General features: G+C 42.8%; 1 protein-coding gene across 2 annotated transcripts in view; it reads left to right on the top strand.

Moving 5' to 3' along the window:
* Nucleotides 1-1621: 1621 nt before the first annotated feature.
* The window catches only part of LOC110088170 (transmembrane 9 superfamily member 2), a 40582-nt gene continuing 18077 nt past the window's right edge, over nucleotides 1622-24126 (top strand). The window contains exons 1-12 of one of the 2 annotated variants that reach the window (XM_072981493.2): nucleotides 1622-1898; nucleotides 5026-5093; nucleotides 5507-5600; nucleotides 6507-6634; nucleotides 6849-6978; nucleotides 8691-8818; nucleotides 14307-14418; nucleotides 16531-16610; nucleotides 17942-18050; nucleotides 20228-20360; nucleotides 21437-21556; nucleotides 22588-22645. In XM_072981493.2, the coding sequence (XP_072837594.2) occupies nucleotides 1728-1898; nucleotides 5026-5093; nucleotides 5507-5600; nucleotides 6507-6634; nucleotides 6849-6978; nucleotides 8691-8818; nucleotides 14307-14418; nucleotides 16531-16610; nucleotides 17942-18050; nucleotides 20228-20360; nucleotides 21437-21556; nucleotides 22588-22645 (1331 nt within the window). In that variant the 5' untranslated portion in view covers nucleotides 1622-1727. The remainder of the gene's footprint in view (nucleotides 1899-5025; nucleotides 5094-5506; nucleotides 5601-6506; nucleotides 6635-6848; nucleotides 6979-8690; nucleotides 8819-14306; nucleotides 14419-16530; nucleotides 16611-17941; nucleotides 18051-20227; nucleotides 20361-21436; nucleotides 21557-22587; nucleotides 22646-24126) is intronic. The other variant, XM_020810311.3, reaches the window with a different exon arrangement.

Below are 24126 nucleotides of genomic sequence, written 5' to 3'. Positions count from 1 at the left end.
GGTCAAGCCAGATAAGGTACTGAACAGGTTTTTAAATGCAGTGCTCCCTCCACTGATTAAAGATGGCTATTTACCATAGCCTATAATCTTTCTTAATTACAAATTTAGCATTTAGCATGCTTTGTTTTTAATTGTTCACAGAAAGGTAAACATGTCCTTCATTTTAAAAGTCAAATTATTGCAGCATGTACAATACAGTATCTTCAATTACAAGTGCATGCCATTGTGTCATTTCCAACTGACAACAATCTTTTTCAGGTTTTTGAGATTGAGAGTACAGTGGACCCTTGACTTACAGACGGCTTGACTTACAGACTTTTCAAGTTACAGACTTCTCTGGCTGCAAAATTTAGGTTCGACTTGCAGCCAGAGACTTGACCTACAGACCAGAAAAAAACCAAAATGGAACAAAAACGGCTGGTTATGGATTAATCGGTTTTCAATGCATTGTAGGTCAATGGAGACTCGACCTACAGACTTTTCGACGTGCAGCCACCGTTCCAAATATGGATTAATTCCGTAAGTAGAGGGTCCACTGTATCAGTTTGTATTGTATCCTTGTTTGGCAGGGAGCCCTGGAACTTGAGATGAGCTTCTAAAAGAGCCACAGCTAAGGAAAGGTTGAGAATAGCTGCTTCAGAGATGGTATTTTTTTACAGGAAGAGTCAGATTTTTCCGATTTAAATAATCAAGATCACTGTACTTCTTGTGCACAATTCAAATAATAATAATAATACTGGATTTGCCCAGTTAATAATAGCTGTAATTCTTCCTTTTGTATCTAGTTCTGCTCTGAGTACCATCTTGTACTTGTTTCTGAACAACTATTCAAATTCTTCATGGCTTAGGTTGAGATTTCTGGGATGCTGAGATGTTTATAGGTGTTCTGTTCTGCTCAGAGTTGAATAAACTATCCATGTGTGAGCTCCCAGTTATTTCCTTCTGACAATTTGCTTCTTTTCATGTGGCACATTTAAATATTAAGATAATTTAACTAAAATATCTGAGGAATTTAAAAGTCCACCGAAAGAAGAGATTTGGTTGCTAAAATCAACTGACGGTGGACCAGAAGAAGAGAGGATTAAAATCAGAGACATTATTAGGGAAGAATGCAAAAACAAAAAAAACTCTAGCCCTGTAGGAGCAAGAAAAAAAAAAGCTTATATGGACGACAGAAGAAACACTTTAACTTGTTAATGACAGGCAAGAAGCAAAAGTTGTCAAACCTGAACACAGGTTTTCAGCAACTATTACAGAGCAGCAAAGAGAACCATTGCAATGGCCAGTGAAAAGAAATGCTGTACTGCAGAAGAGAACAACAAAAGAAGAAAAATGATATCTCTTCTATAAGATCCAAGAAGTCAAAGGGAAATGTAAACCTAGATTACATTTCCTCCCTTCCCTTGCGGCTCAGGAGGGGGCGGGGCCCCGCCGCCCTTCTCCAAGATGGCGCCGCGGGCGTCGCCGCGCCCGGGTCACGTGCCGAGAGGGGGCGGTGGTGGCGGCGGCTGAGGCCCGTCAAGCGAGCTAGGCCGCGGCCGCCTCCGCCGGGCGATTGTGACGACGAGGAGGAGGAGGAAGAGGAAGGAGGAGGAGGAAGGAAGGAGAGGAGCGGCGGCGGCTTCGTTTTTTGAGGCGCCTTGTGGAGGGAGGGCGGGAAGGGAGAGGGAGGCAGGCGAGGCTCCGGCTGAGGAGGGAGAGGGTGAGGGAGGCAGGCCGGCCCCAGGATGAGAGTCGCGTTGCCTCCGCCGCCGCCGGCTTTCCTGGTGGTGGTGGTGGCGTGGCTGGCCCTGAGGGGCCCGTCGGCCCTTTGCGGGGCCTTCTACCTGCCGGGCTTGGCCCCCGTCACCTTCTGCGAGCCCCCGCCGCCTCAGCTGGAAGGCAGCGCCGGCTGCAAGGTGGGTCCCGTGTGTGTGTGTGTGTGTGTGTTTTGTCCTCAGGCGGCCAGGAAGTGGGGGGCGGCCTCGAGGTGACCCCCCCTCCTCCCCCCCAACCCCCAAGGGTAACCCTTGACCCCTTCCCCCCCTTTTAAAAAAACTCACCATACATCCCTTTAAAGCCTAAAATTTTGAAGGGTTTCTCTCCCCCCTCCCCCCCCCCCCAAAATTATATAGGATGGGGATGTGATTTTTTTTAAAATCCCCATGTCAGGTATTTGTTGCTGGTTCCCCACCCTTTTCCACAAGATAATAATTCTTCTTTCTCTCTCTTCTCTCCCCCCCTCCAAAAAAAAAATCCCTCCCCGCTTAAAACGGAAGGGAACAGCTTTTCACAATCTCTCTCCAATTCTTTAATTTTTTTCCCTAGTGAAAACCTGCAGGATTTCTTCTCTTTTTCCTCTGTCTCCCAACTTCCTGCTATAGATTTCGGGGCTCGTTTAAAAGGTGGGGGCCCTAATTTAAAAAGAGAAGGTCAAAAATGCAGGTTGTTAGTGGTGGGTCCTTTTGAGGCAGCCTTGAAATAGGGCCAGAAGTCTCCCCTTCAAATGTCATCATCCTAATGCTTCATATGCCCCCCCTTTAAAATCTCTTGCCAAACTATGTATATTGAGTGGGGTGCACCTTGCTATCTGTTTTTTTTTCCTTTGCATCCTCTTTTTTTTCCATGGAGGAAAGTTTCCTCCTCTTTCCATAAATCCGTATTTCATGATCTTCTAAAAAGAGAGAGAGAGGGAAGTGGGTGTAAAAAAATCCACTTTTTCCTCTTTAGGAACACCCCAGATCTCTGTAGGGTGGCACAATCCCTCTTAGATCTTTTCTTTCTCTGCAATCCTGATCCGGGACCTATAAATTTGTCCTTTTCTCTTCCCCCTTCTGCCCCAGTAAAAAAAAAAATGCAGCCGCTCTTGTCCAAATTCGTAAGAGGTCGAGCAAAGAAGCAGGAAGTTCCTGGTTAAAAAATCTCACTTTTGCAGCTGCATGGCTGAGTCAAGGACGGTTTTCTCTCTGCCTTTTAATCTGCAAGATGAGAAGTCGTGCAATTGGTTTACGTGTATGATATATCAGTCCCGGTTGATCTAATCCAGAGTGATTTGGGCACTTCTAAACACTACTCCAGGAGCAGCCAAACTTTTTGCTACCTAGCTTTCTTCTTGATTTGTGAGGCAGTCTTGTCTTCACCATCATCTCATCCCTTTGTAACAAAACATTTGCTGTATGCCTTAACATTAGAAATAAACACAAATGCTTAGCAATTTTTTTTTAAAAATTAAACAATTTCCCCCTTGTCAGAAGAATTGGCAAAACAAAATACTTAATGGAAAGGGTAATTAAAATCTTACAGTCTTATTCCTCCCTGGAATTTCTTTTCCTAAGTTGGGGACACCATCCGGTGTTTGGAAATAAAAACTGTAATAAAAATGCTAATTAGGACAGGTAATGCAGTATAATGAATACACAAAATCATTGATTATGTTTTATAACTGTTTCCTCTTTTTGATTATGTTTTTATTTTTCTAAAAATCAACCTTTTGGAGAGCTTAGATAGGCAGTATAGGAAACAGTAAACAGTGTAAATAATGTACAGTACTTACAGCTTTTCCCATTGTGTCCTTCCCATTCATTGTAAAGCACATTTCAACCCACGTGCAATCCTATCCAATTCTGTATTGCAGAAAGCATGTTTCCTGATTGTTGTAAAATTTTTCGGCGTAGTGTGTATGTTTACTCAGACGTTGGTCCTGCCTGTTTTTGGTATTCAGTAAATGGTCTGCTCTATGTACCCAAGCTTTTCAAAACAGTCTTTAAGTTCCTTCTCTGCAAGAAGAAAGGCTGTATTTGATGAAACTTTTACAAGAGCAGTTCAGCTGGAGTGTTGGGGAGAATACTTCCTGAAATGTTTTTTCAAGTTTTGTCCTCTTAATTTTTCCACGGATACTCCTTGCTTGATGTTCACAGTGAAATATAGTTGTTTTGCTTCTGAGAAATGTTGTTTCTAGATGAAAGATGATGAGGTTGAGTAGACAGACTAATGCTTAATGGAGGGCTTTTAGCAGTGATAAAAGAAGTGTGTTTCTTGGTTTTGATTCTGATTTGGGTGATCTCCTATTTTTTAACATGGCTCAATAGGGTCAACAAATGTTGGAAATTAAAGAACAGGAGCTTAAGCTTAATGGTAGAACTAGTGCTGTAGATCTTTCTGAAGAAAAATCCACTCCTGGTTTTCAGTGGCCTTGTTTAAGGATAGTGTGAGGAAAAGTTGTTATAGCTGAAGATAGTAGGAGAAGAAGGATGGATGTGAAATGGATTGATTTGATAGAAGAAGCCCTGGCCTTGGGCCTAAAAAAGCCGAGCAATGCTGTTAATGATAGAATTCTTTGGGGGTCATTAATTTCATATGATCACCCTAAATGATGATTTGATGACACGTAACAAATTGCTACAGTTTTTCAATGTAATGTGCAAGGGTCAGAGGTCCGTTGCTGGCTTATTTTAAATCAGCAAGAGATTTAGAGTATATCATCCCAGTTCTAAGGTACAGTTTGCTGAGTTTCTACTTTATATGTGCAAGCTCAGATTGACTAGGCAGTTGAGTATGTAATAGTTTTTATTTTAAATTACTGTTGAGTAGCTAGTGAAGTAGGACAGGTTGCCTGCTTTTGTTACATCTTACATTGAAGACTTATGGGCCCTCTGTCCTATAAAACAAGCACGTTCTGCTCCAAAAGGAAGTCATAAAATATGGACTGTAAATGTGGAGCCACAATGAATTAAGTATACTGACCGTGTTCACTGAAAATATGACTCATTGATTCTGTGAGAGTGGCTTCTAGGAAGGCCTTTCAAGGGCAGCAATTCAACTTATGAATTTCCAACTACATGTTTTTGGGACAGGTCAAACCAAATGTGTGTGTTTTTGTTAAGACTGAGTACATCTACTTAGGAACTATTGGTTAAGTAACGTTTGTACAATCTTTAACTTTGAAATTTTTTATTATATTTCTTCCATGCATAAAGAATAATTTATCTCATATGGATTTATTCAGTTCAGAGTGTCTAAACAATTTCTCTTTTTCCCACCTCCTAGTCACAAATTGAATTGTTTGTCAACAGACTGGACTCAGTTGAATCAGTTCTGCCGTATGAATATGATGCGTAAGTGTATTCTGATACCCTGAAATTGTTATTTGATTCTGTGAAGTCATTTTCACATTTTTCCCCCTGTTAAAGTAATTATTTAACAAAATCAATGGCTGATTCGAGTAGTTTAAGAATACTTCCACGATGTGGTACTCATGGATAAAAGAGATGAAGCAGAAATAACTTTGGGATGATTCAGATGGCTAGCTAATGCTTTTAGAAGAACCATGGTTTGTATGATTTGGCTTTGCATGATTTGGCTTTCCATTTGAACAAGGATGTTACCCCACCCACCCAAGTGCACTGTTTGAGGCAGAGATTGTTAGACAGGACAGGTGAAAATGGGGAACATACACATAATGATTTTTCTCTTCTAATGCTAGCTGTGTTTTTGATGGAAAATACCTTTCTTATTTGTTTGTTCATAGTTTTGACTTTTGCCAAGATGCCACAGAAAAACGACCTTCGGAAAACCTTGGACAAGTGCTGTTTGGAGAGAGAATAGCCTCATCACCATACAAGGTTATTGCAGCCTTCTAAATGCTATTTTATATGTCTTGATTTGTGTGGTTAAATCATGTTCAGGCTTGCCTTCAGTCCCTTACATACAGTTCCTTTTCAGAGTTTTGTTACAGATGTTGAATGTGTACTGGGATCATTCATGTTCAAGGTTATGAAATACTGGGCAGTAAAAATTCATCTTAGGCTTTGGACCTTTTGCAAACACGAGTGTTTAATACTCTGATAATAGTTATTCAGCAGTAGGCTTATAGCGTATGCAGTAAACTGCATGAAATACTGATTAGAAATAATGAGCCACCATTTTCTAATGTCCCAGTCATGTATTTGTGTGGTTCAGGTAAAAAGTTTCAGGAAACACCCCTGGAGTAATAATAATAATAATGGTGCTATGTATATTACTCTAAAACCATTTTTTCTCTTCGGGAAATTTCCAGGCCATTTTCATCATCACTGCTGGAAGGAGAATGCTGGAATAGTTTGATTCTCATGCAAGCTTATAAAAATAATGGGCATGTTTTTCTAGTTACTTCCTTCCTTTGGTCTTGTACATTTATAGCCATTCAGGTTACCTGTTCTGAAGGTCTAGAAGCTCCTTCTGGAAAATGCAGCTTAAGATTCTTTGAATTACAGAGGGAGTTTGTGTGCACAAAAATCCTGTGTGATTGTATGATCACCACCTGTCATATGTGGCACTAAACACTGTGTGTGTGTATGTTAGAAAATGAGGAAGAAAGATGTCTTTATGTAATCACTGAACAGAAAATAAGAGTATACAGAATTTACAGGCGTTTAGATGTTCAATGCAGTTTTTACTCTAAATTCCTCTTCGTTTGCTGGGATGAGCGTTACTATAAAGATACAATCAGTTAAATTTTTGTTTAAAAAACACTTCTGTTTTTATTCCAGTTTACATTTAACAAAGAAGAAAAATGCAAGGCAGTCTGTATGAAATCCTACGACCCAGCAAAAGCAGAAGACAAAAATCGGCTGGATTTTTTGAAGAAAGGAATGCAGTTGAATTACCAGCATCACTGGTGAGTGGGCATGTTCTTGAACTAAAATCAGTGTTCTGTAGAGGGAGGCCGAAAATGAGCAATCTAGATTATTCTAAAAACAGACATAAACTGAGAGAAAAGTTAGAGAGTTCAGAGGAATGCAAAGATACCCACATTGTAATGTGTTTGTAAACTGTATGGTAAAAACAGATGTGTTTAAAAGTTCTGGATCTGCTCAACTTTCCTTACTCAGGATTATAGATAATATGCCTGTTACTTGGTGTTACGATGTGGAAGACGGACAAAAATTCTGCAACCCAGGATTTCCAATTGGATGCTTTGTTGCTTCAGATGGCCGAGCCAAAGATGCCTGCATTATCAGTGTAAGTGATGCAAATTCATTCGTCTTATGTATAAAATCCTTATGAGCAAGACTTTAGGAGATTGTGTGTTCAGTATTGGTCTGATTCCTGAGATGGGTCAGATATAACATTTTTACACATGGCTGTGTGTCTGAACCGATAGTGCCCTGTGGATGTCAGATGTCTGTTATATGAAGCCATGCCTTGTATTGTGTTTTGCAGAACTTGGGCAAACTGCAATTTGGCATCATACTAGAATAATACACTGGCCAGTATGGGATCAGGGGAAGCCTGTAATTGACAGAAATCCCCACTAGATCACCATTGTGGTCATTTTTGATGATTAAGGGCTCCCTCCTCCCTGGTCCTGAGGCTTCCAAAGGCTTTCCCAGGGCGAAGCCCTAGAGAGTCTCTGAACCTGGAAGGGGGCAGGGATAGGAAGCTTTAATTATGTTGACATTAATTATTTCTGGTACCCACATCTGGGTTGTAACAGCATAACTTATGCCAGCAGGATTTTGCCCTCTGTATTTTTGGGATGTTGCTGTGCCTTTGGAGGCTGATGTTTTATACCACAACTGGAAATTTTCAGGGGATGTGTGGCAGGGAGGGAATGGCCCAAACCACATTGCTGGTAAATTTTGGAACCCAAGTTTGGAGGCTGAACTGCAACTCAGCTTTATGTTTGTTCCAGTCTGCATTTAAAGTTCCAGCTGAACAAGTCAGGAAAGAATGAGTTGAGAGTGGAGGGAAGAACAGAATGGCCACCCGTGCAAATTATATTAAACTGTATGTGAGCAGAAGTGAGCTACAAACTGTGAGCTGTAATCCACCTTCCTTTCTTGCATCCCATGTGGAGAAAGGAGTCTGAAGTTTTGACATCTGCTTTCGCTTAACCACGTTTGCCATTTCTTTCTGTGCAGTTAAACTGTGGTTAGTGGTAACTGGGAACACTGGCTGGATAGCTCAGTGACGTAGTCATGTGGCTGTGGAGCCACAAGTGGGGAGTTCGATTCTCCTACAGGGCCTCCTGAGAGAAGAACTAGCCTGCGTGGCCTTGGGCCAGCTGAACAGTCCCAAGGCATCAATGGCAGAAGGGAAGGTTAAAGCACCTCTGAGTATTCCCGACCTAGAAAACCCCAGAATTGACTTATTGCTACAGCACACTTCTGAGAGTAATTTATCCTTCATGGACTCAGACAAATATAAATCATGAATGGTTGTTATAGGTTATAGGCCGTGTTCTTAAGGTTGTTCTCCCTAATGTTTCTCCACTGTCTGTGGCTGGCCTCTTCAGAGGACAGGAGTCAGAACCGGAGCACACACAGAGCTTCTGACTCCTGTCCTCTGAAGATGTTTTGCCACAGAAACTGGCGAAATGTTAGGAAGAAAAACCTTCAGAGCACGGCCAAACAGCCCAGAAAACCCACAATCATCATCGGATCCTGGCAGTGAAAGCATTGGAGAATAAATCATGAATGTTGGTAACTTTGTTTCTTGAGAGTACACTTGTCCTGAGAAACACAAAGTAGTCTCTATCCAGCTTGTCCAAACAGTTTACACAATTTGTATCTTGTGGAGACCATTTGTAACATTTCCGTTGACTTCAATGTATCTCAATTACGGTCTGTTTTATTACATTTTATTTTAAACACAACACCATGGTGTCTATCTGTACCACATTTCTGTTACGAAAAAGGAGAGGCATTCAGTAGTACCTTCATATTTTTCAGTCCGAGTTCAACAAGAAGAATACTTTCTATCTCTTCAACCACGTCGACATTACAATCTCGTACCACAGCGGAAAGGACGAGAACTGGCCCGGCGCTCGGCTCGTCACAGCTCGGCTGGAGCCCAAAAGGTAAATCTGAGCCTAGGCCTTTTATGACTGCCTCCCTTTGCAGGAGGGAAACAGTTTGGGCTGAATCAGCTTCGAGGGTCTGCTTTGTTCTGCGGGCGTGGGCTGAAAACAAGGAGCCGGTAGAAATAGAGCTGTGGTTTTCGGCGGTCCCAGGGGTAGAGTCTGAAAAAGTTCACTTGTCGACCGTAATTCTCAGAATGCCATCATGCTCGCTTGTTCAGAATTGTGGCATCTACAATTAAGGAAGGCGCGCTCTCTCTCTTTTGAAACGAAACCGTGTTGCTTATATACTGCCCTATAGCACTTTAGACACTCTTTGGGTGGTTTACAGTTTAATGATGCAGGCTATACATTGCCCATCCCCAGCAAACTGGATACTCAGGTTACCGACCTTGGAAGGGTGAGTGAACCTGTGAACCTCAAGCCGGCTACCTGGGATAGAACCCAGGTCGTGAGCAGAGCTTTGGCTGCAGCACTGCAGTTCAACCACCACCTTTATCTTCATTAACTGAAGAGGAATAAAACATACATGAAATGCCCTTATATTGAGTTGTACTAGTGATCTTGATGGTGCATCATGGCAACAGGTGATCCCTCTGGCTCAATATTCTCTACAGTGACTTGTGGTATCCCTCCAAGGAGTTGGAAAAAACTTCTTTCCTAATTACTGGCATCAGTCGGGCTGGAGATTTGATCTGAAACGAATAAGTAGATAGGACACTGATAGGCGTCAGACACTTCCCTTTTATGAGAATCTGAACATCTTGACTTTCACAGCTGGGAGTCCCACGTTCAGGGCCATGTCCTATAACAATTACGCAGAGAAAAGTGCACCCAATTCCAGGTGAATCAAGGTTCTAGACCAGACACCTGCCCCTTCCTGCTACCTTAGCTTCTTTTGGCTGGAGATTTTGGACCTTCTGTGCATGAAACATGCAATTTGTCCTTAATTTTGTCACTAACCTGTGGATGCATGTGAGGAAGTGTCTGAAGCTACCTTAAGAGCATTGGTTCATCCCCCTCGGCTGCCTTTCAGAATAACTGTTATTGGGCTACATAACCTTTGGCTTGAATTGGTGTATAGGGCAGCTTCTTATCTTTTCCTGAACGATTGGAGTCTATGACATTGTTCTGTAAATTAACACCTCATCACCTCCAGATCCTTTGGGATCTAGAGGGAGTCATAAACGACCTTTGTTTATGGATTTATTTCCAAGCTCCTGTCAGTACCTTTATAAGCACTGAATGAGTTTTTAATGCTTAATCCCTGTCTGAAAGAAGTTAAGGAAAGAAGAAAGGAAGTCCCAAGAAATGGGAAATATGCAAAGCAGGCAAAAAAGAAAGGCAAAGAAAGGGAGGAAGGAGCGAAACATTTTTGGGATAAACCTTCACAGGGGAATGAAAGGATTTGCTTGGACAATCAGGAATATTGTGGAATTCAGTTTTATTATGTAGGTTTGTGTGTAGTGATCCTTGTTAGTGGGTTAACATAGCAGTTTCAACAGAGGCATGCGCTCTCTCTCTCTCTGTCTCTTCCGTACTCTGAATCTTAGCTCTTCCAACAGCTTTAACAAATTCCACAAGGCTCCCTCAGAAAGAGCTGTCCCCCCCTTTGCCAACATCCCCTGGGTCAGAGCCAATTACACAACGATTCTCAGAGCATGGCTATTTCTGTCCTCTGTTTCATACGTTGAAGGAAACAGACATATTTCATTTCCCTTGCCCTCTGAAGTGTTCATGTCTCCCTTGCAGCCTTAGCTAAGTCACTGTCTTCAGAAAGCAACCTAGCTTTCTGCATCTGGAAAACGACAGTTACATTCAAGGAAATAAATGTTAGCGGATTGTCTTTATTCTATCACCTGTAACCTAAAGGAAGCCACAGGCTTGAGTTTACAAGAGCAGGGCTGTTGAGGACAAAATATTTTTGGGATCACTCATTCATGGGGTCTCCATAAGTTGGAGGTGATTTGATGGCACATAGCAACAACATAACCTTGATGCTACTCAGATCTTATATTCTTGCATTGTGGTTCCCTCTTTTGTTTTTGTTGTTTCCCATTTCCTCACTCTCCGGGACACCGAGTTTGTTGTGAGATTTCCTGCTGATTGCAGGAAATCCTTGCTTGTGGAATCTTAACAAGACTGTTTGGTTTATCATCCATGCCTTGATAATGTGTACCCCAAGGGGACACAGTTAATTTTCCAGGTTGCCCTTAGTTTTGTCTCATGGCATCACCCCCTCCTGGTTCTCTGGTGTCTTCCCTCAGAGTTTTCTTACCCATGTTCTGTTGCTTATTACTGTAAGTGTTCTTAAGAGAGCCAAGTGGGGTGCCATTGACAGAGAGATGGACTAGGGATGCAGGAGGAGGCTTTGGTTCAAATCCCCAACTTGGTTGTGGAAATTCCCTAGTGGTGGTGGAGGACGACTAACTGGTAAAACCACCCCCTAAACATCTCACTTTTCTTCAGAGCCCTGCGAGGGTCGCCGTAGGTCAGAAGGCACACAACATGTTATTAACATAACAGCCATTGCAATGAGAAAAAAATGGTTTGACAGCTTTAAGATCTCTCTGTCCTTAAGGATTAATAACTCTGCTGCTTGTAAAGGGGCTGTCTGACCCAAAACGTGCTGCTTGTTACCAAATACAGAAACAATTTTTTTAAAAATGGAACAAAATGCCGTTATTTACCTTGAAAATGAATTTCCATTGTTAATATGGCTAATTGTCATCTTCTGAATCTCAACTGACTTGGTTGTACCCCATTTATTTATTTATTTATTTGTTTGACTTTTAGACCACCCACCCAGCTGAGCCAAGGCCACTCTGGGCAGTTTACAACATTAAACAAACATAACATCATAAAACAACAATTTAAAACAAGGCACATAACAATTACAAAATCAAAATGAAACACACATATATAGCATATTCAACTAAAAGTAATGAAAGTAATATAAAGGCATATGTAAACTTAACAGTTGAATATTCCACTTCCTGTATCTGAAAAACTGGACTGTAGTCCCCAGAGGTCCACACTTAAATGAATCCTCCAGTCTTATACGTAGGTGCTACAAAAATTGTGTTTTTGTTACTGGTGTGCTTTTCATTGAAAAAGGTGGACGTGGCTTTCTAAAAAAATGATCTTTTAGAAAAAGAGTTAAAACTACTTTTGAAAATACAAACTGGCCCCAGAGTGGCTAAAAATCTTCCAGAAATGATGCCACCAATTTTATTGAAGTACATTCATGTGGACAGTGTTGCCACTCATTGCATTGTATTGTAAAAGGAATACAGTGATGCCTCGCTTAACGAGCGCCCCGTTTAACGATGAATCCGCATAGCGATGAGATTTTGTGATCGCAAAAGCGATCGCATTGCGATGTATTAGATGGCCAAAAATTGCTTTGTGATGATCAATAAGCGTTTTGCTTACCGATTTTCACATAGCGATGTTTTAAAAACAGCTGATCAGCGGTTCTAAAATGGCCGCCGGAAAATGGCCACCCGCAGTGTTTTGCGCCCTTTACTTGCTTACCGGGCAGCGAAAATGGCGGCCGGATGGAGGATTTCCGCATAGCGGTGAGTTTTTTCCCCATAGGAACGCATTAAACGTGTTTTAATGCGTTCCTATGGATTTTTTTCCCTGCATAGCGACGAATCTGGATAGTGAAGATTTTTTCGGCATGGATGATCGTCGCTATGCGGGGCACCACTGTATTGATATGTCCTTGTGGTTCCAAAACAAGGTGTTGCAGATAATATCCATGTTAGTAGCATTACAGCCCTGCTCAGAAAAAGAGCTGAGGTGTGTTTTCCTCTGTGAGCGCTGCTGTCTTTTGTCCTTCCATTAGGTGGCCATGGAGCACCATGTATAAAAATACAGATCATGTATTACTGTGAGAAGGGAGGGGAGGGGAGAAGATAAGCTGGAACTGAACAAAAGCCACCCCAATTTGTTTGTCCTTTTCCTTGAGCTTGACCTGGGTCATATTTTGCATTGTTTTCAATGTCAGTGAACCAGCTGGGCAAATACTAGAAAAGGTTTGGGAGCAATACTTTTGTTGAAGAGTTACTGTATTATATTTTGGCCTTCAAGCTTGGCAGTTCCAAATTCCGGGACATACCTTGTAAGCTTTACTCAAACAACCAGGAAGCCAGTTCCAGTTTAGTCAAGGTCTGTAATCCTGTTGTGCAACTTTATGCCACACAACAAGGATTATGTCATCAGCCGCTCTTTCAGGGCAGTTAAAAAAACAGATGATGATTTTCTGGCGTTAAAGCAAAGGGTAGGGTCCTGGTTATGTACTGCCCCATAGTGCTTAAAGCACTCTCTGGGTGGTTTACAATTCAGTTCAATTATGCAAGATACACATTCCACCCCCCCCCCCCAAGCTGGGCACTCAATTTACCAACCTCAGAAGGATGGAAGGTTGAGTCAGCCGAATCCACTGGGATTGAACCCAGATCGTGAGCAGAGTCTTCACTGCAATATTGCAGTTTAACCACTGTGCCACCAAGCTCTAATATGTTCCCCTTCCTGTTTTGCAGCTCCCAAAGGCTGCCCCAAGAGAAAGGCGACCTCTAAGGATCCCCAAAACCTGGGGGAAAGTTTTTTATTGCCCTGAAATGGCTTCAATGGAGGACATAATCCTCATAAGTGGGGTGCAGCTCTGCTAGCAGAATATCACTGTCGCTCTAGAAGAATGGCTCCCAATTTTGGGTAGCCCAGATGTCCTTGGACTTCAACTCCCAGAAATCCTGGCCAGCAGAGGTGGTGGCGAAGGCTTCTGGGAGCTGTAGTCTAAGAACATCTGGAGGGCCATGGTTGGACACCACTGCTCTAGAAGAATGGCTCCCAATTTTGGGTAGCCCAGATGTTCTTGGACTGCGGTTCCCAGAAATCCTGGCCATCATGGCTAGTGGGGAAGGCTTCAGGGAACTCCAGTCCAAGGACATACCCAAGGTTGGGAACCGCTGCTCTGTAGAAGATACCTGTACGTTCCCATGTTACATACTGTATATTTGGGGTTGCCGGAAAGTCATCTTCAAGGGATTTCTCTGAAATGTGTTAACACTATTGTGGGAAAGATTGTGATGCAGAAAATTATTTTTTCCCCCTGTGAGCCATGCATTTTCTGTGAGCCTTGATTCTATGCCTGACTCCAGTTGCTGGACCATAAGATTTTAGTCAGAAAACAAAGTAGATCATAGAAGTCTGAAGTTGGCCCGTTGCTGCTCTAAACTACACCGGTATCTTAATTCGGAGCAACCTCTTGCATTCAGAAACAATGCCTGCTCTTTTTGTCTGTAGAGAAATGGGCACAATGTACGTTTAATCCACAGATTTTTTGTGGGCTTTGCCAAACCGTGGGCATATCAAGCGAGCCAGCTTGAAAACCCAAACAGGGTTAACAGCCAGTCAGCGAGTTCTTAAACGTTTGAAGGAACATCTTTGCATCATGCTGTACATCTGATTGTCTTCGCAGTTACAAACATACAGATACGAAGAAATTAACTTGTGAAGGACCCCCAATGGAAATTCCTGCAGACTTCACTGGCAAGTTGGATGTGATCTATTCTTATTCTGTGAAATTTGAAGTAAGTGCAAGAGAGTTTTCAATTATGATTTTGTAATCTGTTTAGATTTTCAGTTTTTATGCATTGCAGGTTATGCGGTGTAAGCAATTATCCCTTGTTTTTCACAATGAATGGCAAAGGCGTGCTGTCTAATCACCTAAGTTCAACATTCACACATGCGTTTGTCTCCCCTGCAGAGTGTTTGCATGACTTTTAAAGGGTTTTAAGCCACAAACTTTGCAAAAGTTTGCAAGGACCTCCCAGGAACATGTGGCACCTAGAGCAGCTTTGAGTTTCATGAAGAGAGAGAGATGAATCTTTTTGTCATCAGTTGACGAATGAACAAATCGTTTCTGTTTCAGTAGCTAGGTCTTGCAGCTGTGCCCTGTGCTTGGTAGCTGATTCTAATTTGGCTGACCAAAATTGACACTCTGTGAAAACATAGCATTGGCACTGAAATACCAGTTGGCAACTGTTTGGAGAGAGGTCTTGGTTGAATATCACACAGTGTCAGTAGTTGCAGAGGTGGCTTAGCCCCTGGGTTTCAAGATCCTTGAGACTTATGTTGAGAACAGATGGGAATTAAGGTTAGGGACTTTTTAAAAAATGTTACAAAACTTCATTTTTTGTGAGAAAGTCCACAGGGATCATTAGCTGGTTTTGTATACGGAAAACTTTCTCCCCTAAATGAAAATCTAAGCTCCAATCCATCCCAAATATGGTTGCCCCATTTTCGCTCCATTGCTGGGGGCATTCAAGAGAAAACTGGACAGCCATGGGTCAGATCTGCTTTGATTTGGATTTGTGCCTCGAGCAGGGGGTTGGACTTGGTGGCCCTTCTAACTCTGATTCTGTGAAATTTGACTTGAACCCGTGACCTTGAAGTAAAAAAGCCCTGTATCCTGCTTCTTTTCCTAGGAAAAGTAGTTTTTGTGCTCCTGATTTGAAAGCCTGAATGAGCTGCCTGCCAGTATCGGTCATTTTCTAAAGTCCTTTGGTAAACGTTGGACATGTAATATTAACTTAATGGTGTTTGACCCAGGTTAGGTGGGTGGTTGCTATCTCTGATATCCCTCAGCCGGTGGCTGTGATGTCTGTGCTGAACTCTTTAAGCACTAGTATTAAGCATTGCCATCCCACAGCAAATGAATGTGTGCTTGTTTCTCAGTCTATCACAACAAGATTGGCGGTGTCTTGGAACTTTGAGGTGGTGTTTTTGTGTAACTGTTTTGTGACAGACACTGGCCGGGAGTCTGCTGGCAATTTATGCGTGCGTAAGGGAAATCAGGTTAATCCGGGTGGCTTTTTGTTGTTCCGATCCTGGTTGCATCCCTAGGCTCATACCCAGAAAACCAACCGGTGTCTCATTACTGAGCAGGCATTTGCCACCAGGACTAACGTGATTTCCCATACTCAGGTGTAAATTGCCCTTAGGATTCTGACTTCTGTAATACAGTGGTGCCTCGCTTAGCGACGTTAATCTGTTCCGGAAAAAACGTTGCTAAGCGATAACATCGCTAAGCGAAATTTAAAAGCCCATAGAAACGCATTACAACATGATTAATGCATTCCTATGGGCTTAAAACTCACCTTAAAGCGAAAATTCTCCATAGCGCCGCTATTTTCGCTGCCTCTTAAGCGAGGAAAAACAGTGGGCGGCCATTTTGTTTTCCCTGTGGCCATTTTGAAACCACCGATCAGCTGTTAAAAAAGGGTCGCTTTGCCGTGATCGCTTCCCCGCGATAATCGCAAAGTGAAAAAACCCGATAGGGACCATCGCAAAGCGATCGCTTTTGCAATCGCAAAAAGTTAGTCGCTAAGTGATTTCGTCACTCAACAGAGTGATCGCTAAGCGAGGCACCACTGTATTACCATTTTTATTGGAACTGTGGTCACATAGAGCATATCTAAGAACACATCTGTAATGTGGGAAAGGTAGCACCTCACCCAGTCTGCCAACCAAGGAGTCATTACTTGCAAAAAGCTAGTAAATTGACCTGTCAGATCTTCCCCGAGTATCAAATTAGATGCATCTCTCTCTCTCTCTTTGTTCATTCTTATAGCAGTGAGAATCAAATGTGTGTGAAGACTTGTATTTTGAGTCAAGCTCCTATTTTTTTCCTCCCCATGCAGGAGAACAATAATATTAAGTGGGCCTCCAGGTGGGACTACATCCTAGAGTCAATGCCCCATACCAATATCCAGTGGTTCAGGTAAGAGGTGTTACATTCTGAAAGAAAAAAAAGAAATGCAGAAAAACAGGGATCATCTCGATGTCCCTATTTCACTACTTCAGGTGTAGGGAAACTGAGATCATCCCGGTTTTCCTGCAGTATTTTTTTCCTGTTGTGGTTTAAAAAAAGATCCTGCTCAGAACAGGAAGCTTCTATTGTTTTTATTTATGGAATAGCGTTTCTCAGTGTTGGCTCTTTGGGAGCTGCTCACAGTGTTATCCGAAGGAATGTGTCTTGGTATTTTGAAGAAAAGCAGATTTCTGCTTTTATCATCTTGGTTTCAGAGAATCTCAGAGATTTTCCAGTCGATCAGCTTCTTTTTTTTTAGGGGAATGAAGAAGATGCTGTCATGTTGTTTGCTTTGGAATTTTTATCTCTGCCTGCAGCCAGTACTCACTCTTAACAAAAACCACAGTGTGTATGGATTGCTTCTGCTCATCTCTTTGAAAAAAATAATGAAGTGGAAATCTCTCGCCTGTCTTGAGATGTCTTGCATGGTAAACAACATTTGAGACACTTCAGGCATAATGCCAAACTGTGAGAAGCCGGAAGATGGTGTGGCTGCACCAATGCTGTCGAGACAAAATGTGGTTGGTAGAGAGTCAGCAAACCACAGTTGGAAACCATGGTCTGAAAACTGCTCTCAGAGCAGCTGTAGCTTGCTGTTTACATGCAGACTGACAAACTGTAGCTTTAGAAGTTCCTTTCTTTGGAGGCCATTGTTTAGAAAATCATAGGGGAAAGATGGGCGAAATAGCAAATTATACAAATTATAGTTTGCTTTACTAGTTCAGTACCTGTGGATGACCCTGATGACCTTTTGAATAAGCACTGATCTTATAATAGAACTGTATGAATGTAGTTACTTAGTGTATTACTAGTGTGAACTTGCCACTTCTTTAGTATCGGATTGTCCAGAACAGTCCTATAGCTTCCCAGGTCTTGAGTTAAAACATATTTTTTCTTTATGGGTGCTTCATAATGTAGAATGTTATTTGTTTTAACATCTGAAATGACTTCTTAATTCAGAACATCGCTTCCTTCTGGGCAGCGTTGCTACTTTTGCTGCAGATTTTTCTCTCCACTTAAGTATTTGCGTCTGCCCGCTGTAGACTTCAAAGCCATAGCTGAAATCCATTAGTAAGTCACAGCAAGAGTAAGCCCATTGAAGTCAGTGGAACTTATGGAGGAGTTCCCAGTGATTCATTGGGCATAATCTAGGTGTGACTTACTCTGACAACCATTGTTGCAAGCTGGGCCATGCGTACTGGGGTTGATTAGAAATCATCAGTCTTTTTCTTCGTTGGCAGCATAATGAATTCCCTTGTGATCGTTCTCTTCTTATCGGGAATGGTGGCCATGATTCTCCTGCGGACGCTGCATAAAGATATTGCAAGATACAACCAGATTGACTCGTCAGTAAGTAAGAGGGCACTCCTTTCAACCTTCTCAAATGGAGGGAACAGAAATACCTAAATCCAGGGCAGCTTTGAGATCTGTGGGAGAAGAAACCTAAGAGTGTTTATGACTACCAAAGCTTAGTGTAAAATGCCAGGCTTTTGGCTGTGTCTGTTTCCATCATGGACATGAGAAAGCTTCCATTGGTTGTTGTAGGTTTTTCGGGATGGTTGGCCGTGTTTTGAAGGACTTTAGAACACGGCCAAACAGCCCGAAAAACCTACAACAACCATCGGATCCCAGCTGTGAAAGCTTTCGAGAATACATTGAACTTCCATTGATTTCTATGTTTGACTTTTCTTACCTCCTCTTTTTTTGTAATTTGGGGATGGGGAATCTTCTGTACTGGTTTCTGAGGATGAATATTCGACTCCAGTTTCCTCCGCGCAATGTGTGTCTTACTTTGGGAGCTTAGCTCACATTTTGTGTACCGTGTTCCTAGACGTTTTGCTTTGTGAATCCTTCCTTTTCCATTTTGTTAGAAAGCTACAGGTGGTCTGTATGGCAAACAGCTCCCAGGGCGGCCTATGTGAAGGGTTCTTAAAACTTTAGCCAAATAGACCGTATTTACTCAGCTAATTAAAACAGAAGCCTGCAAAATGCAGACTTCCCATCAGCTCTCATATGGAAGTAATGAACAGGCGTGCAAAAATCCTGCCTCCCCAGGGGGAGAAGCACCTTGTTTCATATGAAACAAATCAAGGACTTAGTTCTCATGGCTTGCTTAGGTAATTTGATTTCCTCCGTCTCTCAACCAGATACTGTCATGTTTTCAAGTCTGCAAAGTTTTGGTGGGACCAGGATGTAATTCCGAAGTTTTTTCAGGAAAGCAGTTTTGTTTGTTTATGTATTTATTTAACTTGTATGCCGCCCACACTACCCAAAGATTTCTGGGCGGCTTTCCCCATGAAGTGTTTAATTTGCTTCCACCATGACATTGTAGGGGGTGTTTAACATCATCACTTTCATGTTTTGGGGAGCCCAGGGCTTTAAAATGTCCTCTCCAGCTCCCTGGTGTTTGATTCCATGCTTCGCAAAATGAGTTACAGATCAGGATTCCTTTTGGTCCTTTTGCAGCTTTGCTAGCTTGTCTTAATTGCTCTTTAATTCCAGCAGGCAGAGGTACCCTTGGCTTTGGAGTACAGCTGAGTCCTGCCTAGGAATGGAAAAACTATTTATTAAAGTCTTGTCCTTTTAGGCTGTTTCTACTCAGCGAGAGATGTCAGTGAGACAGTGTCAAGCCCTGTAAAATTCTCTGCTTCTAAGTGAGAACGAGACAAGGAACACTTTTCTCCCCTTTTGGGTTCGCCATAATTTTGTCCGAAACATTCTCTGCTCAAAATGAGCGTCCTTTCCCTTTGAGAAGCAGAGTTCACTGAGTAAGAACAGGCTGCCTGGTTCTTGGGGGGAAAAGAAGATAGAAAATAATTTCTCCGGTGCTTCTTATCCATAAAATTCCATGTAGCAAAGCAGCAGCCATTGGGCAAAATTTGTGGTATTTACATTAAAGCGTTGTTTACTCAGTTTAGCTTAATTCATGCAAAGCCCCACTCCAGTTCTCGTTTCTTATCAAGAGTGCCATGGAAAACTGGCGCAACATGGCAGGTGGAGAATGTAGCATGTTTCATTTGAAGCCGTGTTGTTTATTTGATGCATTATTTTATTTCATTGGCTTGTTTGTAATTTTAAATATATATATATATATCCAGTGTTTCAAAGACAGGAAAACACTTGGGGGAAGCTGGGGATTGATTTGTCATGGTGTATTTCCTTCCTTGAGTGTCAATTTGAACTGCCTTGCTTGTTGGTAGAAGACAAAAACGGATAAATGCATTAAATACGTGCAAAACACTTTAAATTAAATCCAGCCTTTTGTTTCCATATCAACTTCCATTATGGTACTCTAGCTAAGTGCGTTGATGTTTGTTTCTCCTTCTCAAGATAAGTGCTTCTTAATAAATCTACGTCTCCCACCCTCCACCAGCCAGCAGCCCATTGAGGGGTTGTGAAATCAGTGAGTTAATGAAGCCGATGAAATGAGTCCCTTTCAGAAACAAAACCTGAAAGATAAATCGGGCTAGGAGAGTGGTTTTCGCATCTGTTGCACGATGGAGGTCTAATGGAGCTGTTTATTGCAGGAAGATGCCCAGGAGGAGTTTGGGTGGAAGCTGGTCCACGGGGACGTCTTCCGGCCTCCTCGAAAAGGCATGCTGCTCTCCGTCTTCCTGGGTCAAGGGACACAGATTTTCATAATGACCTTCATCACCTTGTGTAAGTCATGCCGGAGGGGCTGGGATGGCTGGTGTCGATGCTGCGCCAGGGAGGGACGAGGGATCTCACCGGGTTGGAGAAAGTGACCGATCTCTGCCCCCAAGGAGATTGCAATCTGTGGTGGGGATGAGTGACACAAGGTCAGGTGCATCCTCATCTCCAACCATCTCAGGAGGAGTAAAAAAGAATTTTCAGGAGGAAAAGTGAAGATAATGCTCCTGAGATCCGCCCAAAGGCGAGTCACCCTTTGTGACCTTCCCCACCTGCCCCCCCCCCAATTGAAAAGTAGCGGTGTCTGAACTCGGAGGTGAATGTCCGGCTGGTTACGTTTTTGTAAAGGGAAGGTGGTGTGACCGGCTGTGGCTCCCAGGAAGGGTGCAGAAGTGGGTGGTGGACCCTCTGAAGGCGGCCCACGCTTGTCACTGGGAAAGGGGGAGGGAGAGAAGGCACAGGGTGGTGGCAATATGGGCCGAATGCAGGCCAAGTGGAAGACTGGCATAAACTGGCCCATGATTCAGTGGGGAAAAGGCACAGAAGGCCACAGTTCTGAGGCATCTCTGCACGCTGAGCCAGGCGGAATGGGGCGGCCAGGGGCCTGGCTGATGATTTGCAATCCCGAGGACCAGGAAGTTTTTTGAAGCTGAGTTTAGAAGCAAGTGAGCTACAGGGCACACACCATTGTGTGGCTGCTACATTCTTTATTTTACAAAAATAATACTTTGCAAGTGGAAAACCATGCTTCTGGAAGAATACTACCTCTGAAAGTTTCCAGAAGCTGAAATTATTTCCTTAAGAAAGGTGCAGAGCTTCCCTCTTCCCCAATCATTCATTTTAGCCCTCAAACCAATGTTTTTTTTAAAAAAACTGAAAGCTAATTTTCAGTTACTTCCAGTTTTATTGGCAAGAGCTGTCGGTGGCCTGTGATTGGCCCCAGACTGTCAGAGGTTGCACACCCTTGTTCTAAACCTCAGTGCATGTGTATGAGAGAGAGAGTGCGCACGCGCAGGCAAGCCAGAGCCTTTCACTTGACGAATATTCTTCTCCTAAACACCTCTTTCTTTTGTTTCTTCTTCCAGTCCTTGCATGCTTGGGTTTCCTTTCGCCCGCTAACCGAGGGGCCTTGATGACTTGTGCAGTTGTCCTCTGGGTCTTGCTTGGGACCCCAGCAGGCTACGTCTCTGCCCGAATGTACAAAAGTAAGTACATGCCCTGGCCATAGGCACCCTACGTGTATCAGACTCTCACAGTTAACTCTGCACATCTGAAGAGGTGTGTTCTGCCTGCGAAAGCCTGAGCCGTAATAAGTTTCTGAGCCTCCGAGGTGCTCTTTGACTCTATTATTTTGTGGCAGCAAATAAACTTAGCTGTTCCGTGGAAGTGGCAGGCCTTGAGTAATGTGTGCATTCCACTTTCAGCCGTTGTGTCTGTGAGCAGAGAGGCGCCCACGTGATTTCCTTGTTCAGATCCTTACCCAGTGTTTGCTGGATGACCCTGACCAAATCTCTGTTTCTTGGGTTCCCTTTTTTGCTTTTGGAGACTGGGGACTGGGGTGTCCTTCTCCTGCAAAGATCAGAAGCCGTGAACTAGAGATACAGAACAGGAACATGTGTTCTTACCAGTGTTGTCCCCCCCCCCCCCCAATGAGCTTCTGCAACCTTGCTTTGAAACATTAGGGATGGCAGGACCCTATTAAGACTCACACAGCTCTCTGTTGGGTGAGTGGATTTACCCTGTTGAAGCTCTCCGCTTCCCCCTACCCTGCGGCCATGAACGGAGAACGCTGCTAATAGTCTAAGGAAGTTGCCATAGAAGCTCAGATCAGCTTTGTGGGCTCCAGAACAGGGCAATGCTGGTTGGCCTGCTACTGGACCCCCTGTTATCTCCTGAAAGCCTGCGTACAAAACCTGATGTTTTTTTTTCTTTACCAGCATTACACAGAATCTTAACCAAGGTTTTAAGAAACTTCTTAGAGTTTTACATGGGGATGGAGGATAGCATCGATCTAAAGGTCAATTTGGGGTTGCAGCCATTGATTATAGATGGGTTTTGGAAGAGAAATGTGTACCTTTGAGTTTGGTTCAGGTTCTGTAAGCAGGGCAGATTCAAACCGGTTTGCGACCTTATGATATAAAAGCTGGCATTCGAACAAACAAGATTGGTTTCATACTCTTGGTTATTCTAAGTGTCCTAAATGCAGTAATTATATTTTTCCCCTCTTACTTTGCAGCCTTTAGAGGTGAAAAATGGAAGACCAATGTGTTGCTGACGGCTCTCTTGTGTCCTGGGTTCGTATCCCCTTTTCCATTTCCTGTGCATAAAATTCATTTTCTGCACTGTTGTCTCTGAAAATTAGCGTGCATGACAGCTTTGGTTGCTTACAACACTTGACAGACGATATTTTAACTATAATACAATCATGCTCAGGCAGCTTTTGATATATACGAGTGGAAGTAGCTGTTAGCTGGGTTGCCATGCTTGTTACTTGTCTTTTTTAAAAGCACCCCCCCCCCAAAAAAAAAAATTTGTATTTGAAAGCCAGATGTATGGCTCGCATCTGCAATCATTTGAGAGTAGAAATAATGTTCAGCCATTTGCAAATGTCCTCTTCAGACTGTGGCATCAGATCTAGATTATTAGCGAATTTCTGAGTAAGTAATTGCATTCCATGCTTAACTTGAGCTTGGGAATTGTATTTTTTAAGAGAACTTATCTCTCGGCCAACATGGCACAGGGGAAGGTGCGATCAGAAAAAAACTAACTTTTCCAGCTCCTCAACACAATCAAGGATAAGGATTATGCTTGAACAGAGTTAGTGATTTTACTTTCACTGAAGTGATGCAGTCTTTTCAAATCATCCTTTCTGAGAAGGGAAGTGTGAGGCTCTGCTGTGTGACACTCCGGCGAAAGAGCGTGGCTGTATGAGAGCTGATCCTCTGTTCTGGTTTATTGTTTGGGAGAACCTCCCCATTTGGTTGGCTGCCTTTCGTGGTTTTTTTAAGTCCAGCTATGAAAGGGGGCTTATTTTACATCTAGTTTGGGTGATGCAATGTGGACAGTAGAGTTTCCATTGCTGCATGTGGTCCTCTTACTTTTCCCCTCTGTTCCATTAATTGTGCAAGGCAGCACAGGCTTCTTAGGACAGCGGGCATCATTCCCCATTCTACCTACACTTTTTCAGAGGGAAAGGAAGGGGTAGACCTTAACAAAACGGGGGTGCTAATTTTTAAAGGCATGCCTTCAGCTCCTTGGAGGCATAATGCTTCTACATGGATGCTTGCAAATGACACCATATTTGGAGGCTGATTCACAAGCCATGGTTTGTATTAATGATGGTTGAACGTTACATTTGCACTGAGCAAACCACGGCTAAGACAGTTTTTGCATCTCCACTGGTGTCTTGATGAAGGGGCCTTGCTGGTCTTGTCAAGGTTAGTTACGTAGAGCTGTAAAACTTCAAAATTAAATACAAAAAAAAATAAATAAATAAGTGGTCTACTTGAGTATATTAGAGTTAGATGAGTTGTAGGGGGCAGGGAATAAAATAGCCAGCAGTTTTTTTATGCTGATATTAAGAGTCCCAACCAGCAACCTGCCTCCTGCTGTCCTCGGGATGCTATCTCAGTAGAGCCCAAACTGCAAAACGCCATGCTGATACTTAAATTCCGGTATATAAATTCCATTTCACAGAAGTAGAATGATTGCCTAGCATGGTGGGGTGGGGGCGGGAGAGAGAGAGAGAGAGCAAAATAAGAACAGATGTCTTGAT

Source organism: Pogona vitticeps, chromosome 11, assembly GCF_051106095.1.
Source record: "Pogona vitticeps strain Pit_001003342236 chromosome 11, PviZW2.1, whole genome shotgun sequence".
NCBI classification, from domain to species: Eukaryota; Metazoa; Chordata; class Lepidosauria; order Squamata; family Agamidae; genus Pogona; species Pogona vitticeps.
The sequence above is the reverse complement of the archived record's forward strand: the minus strand, read 5'-3'. Positions and strand labels throughout refer to the sequence as shown.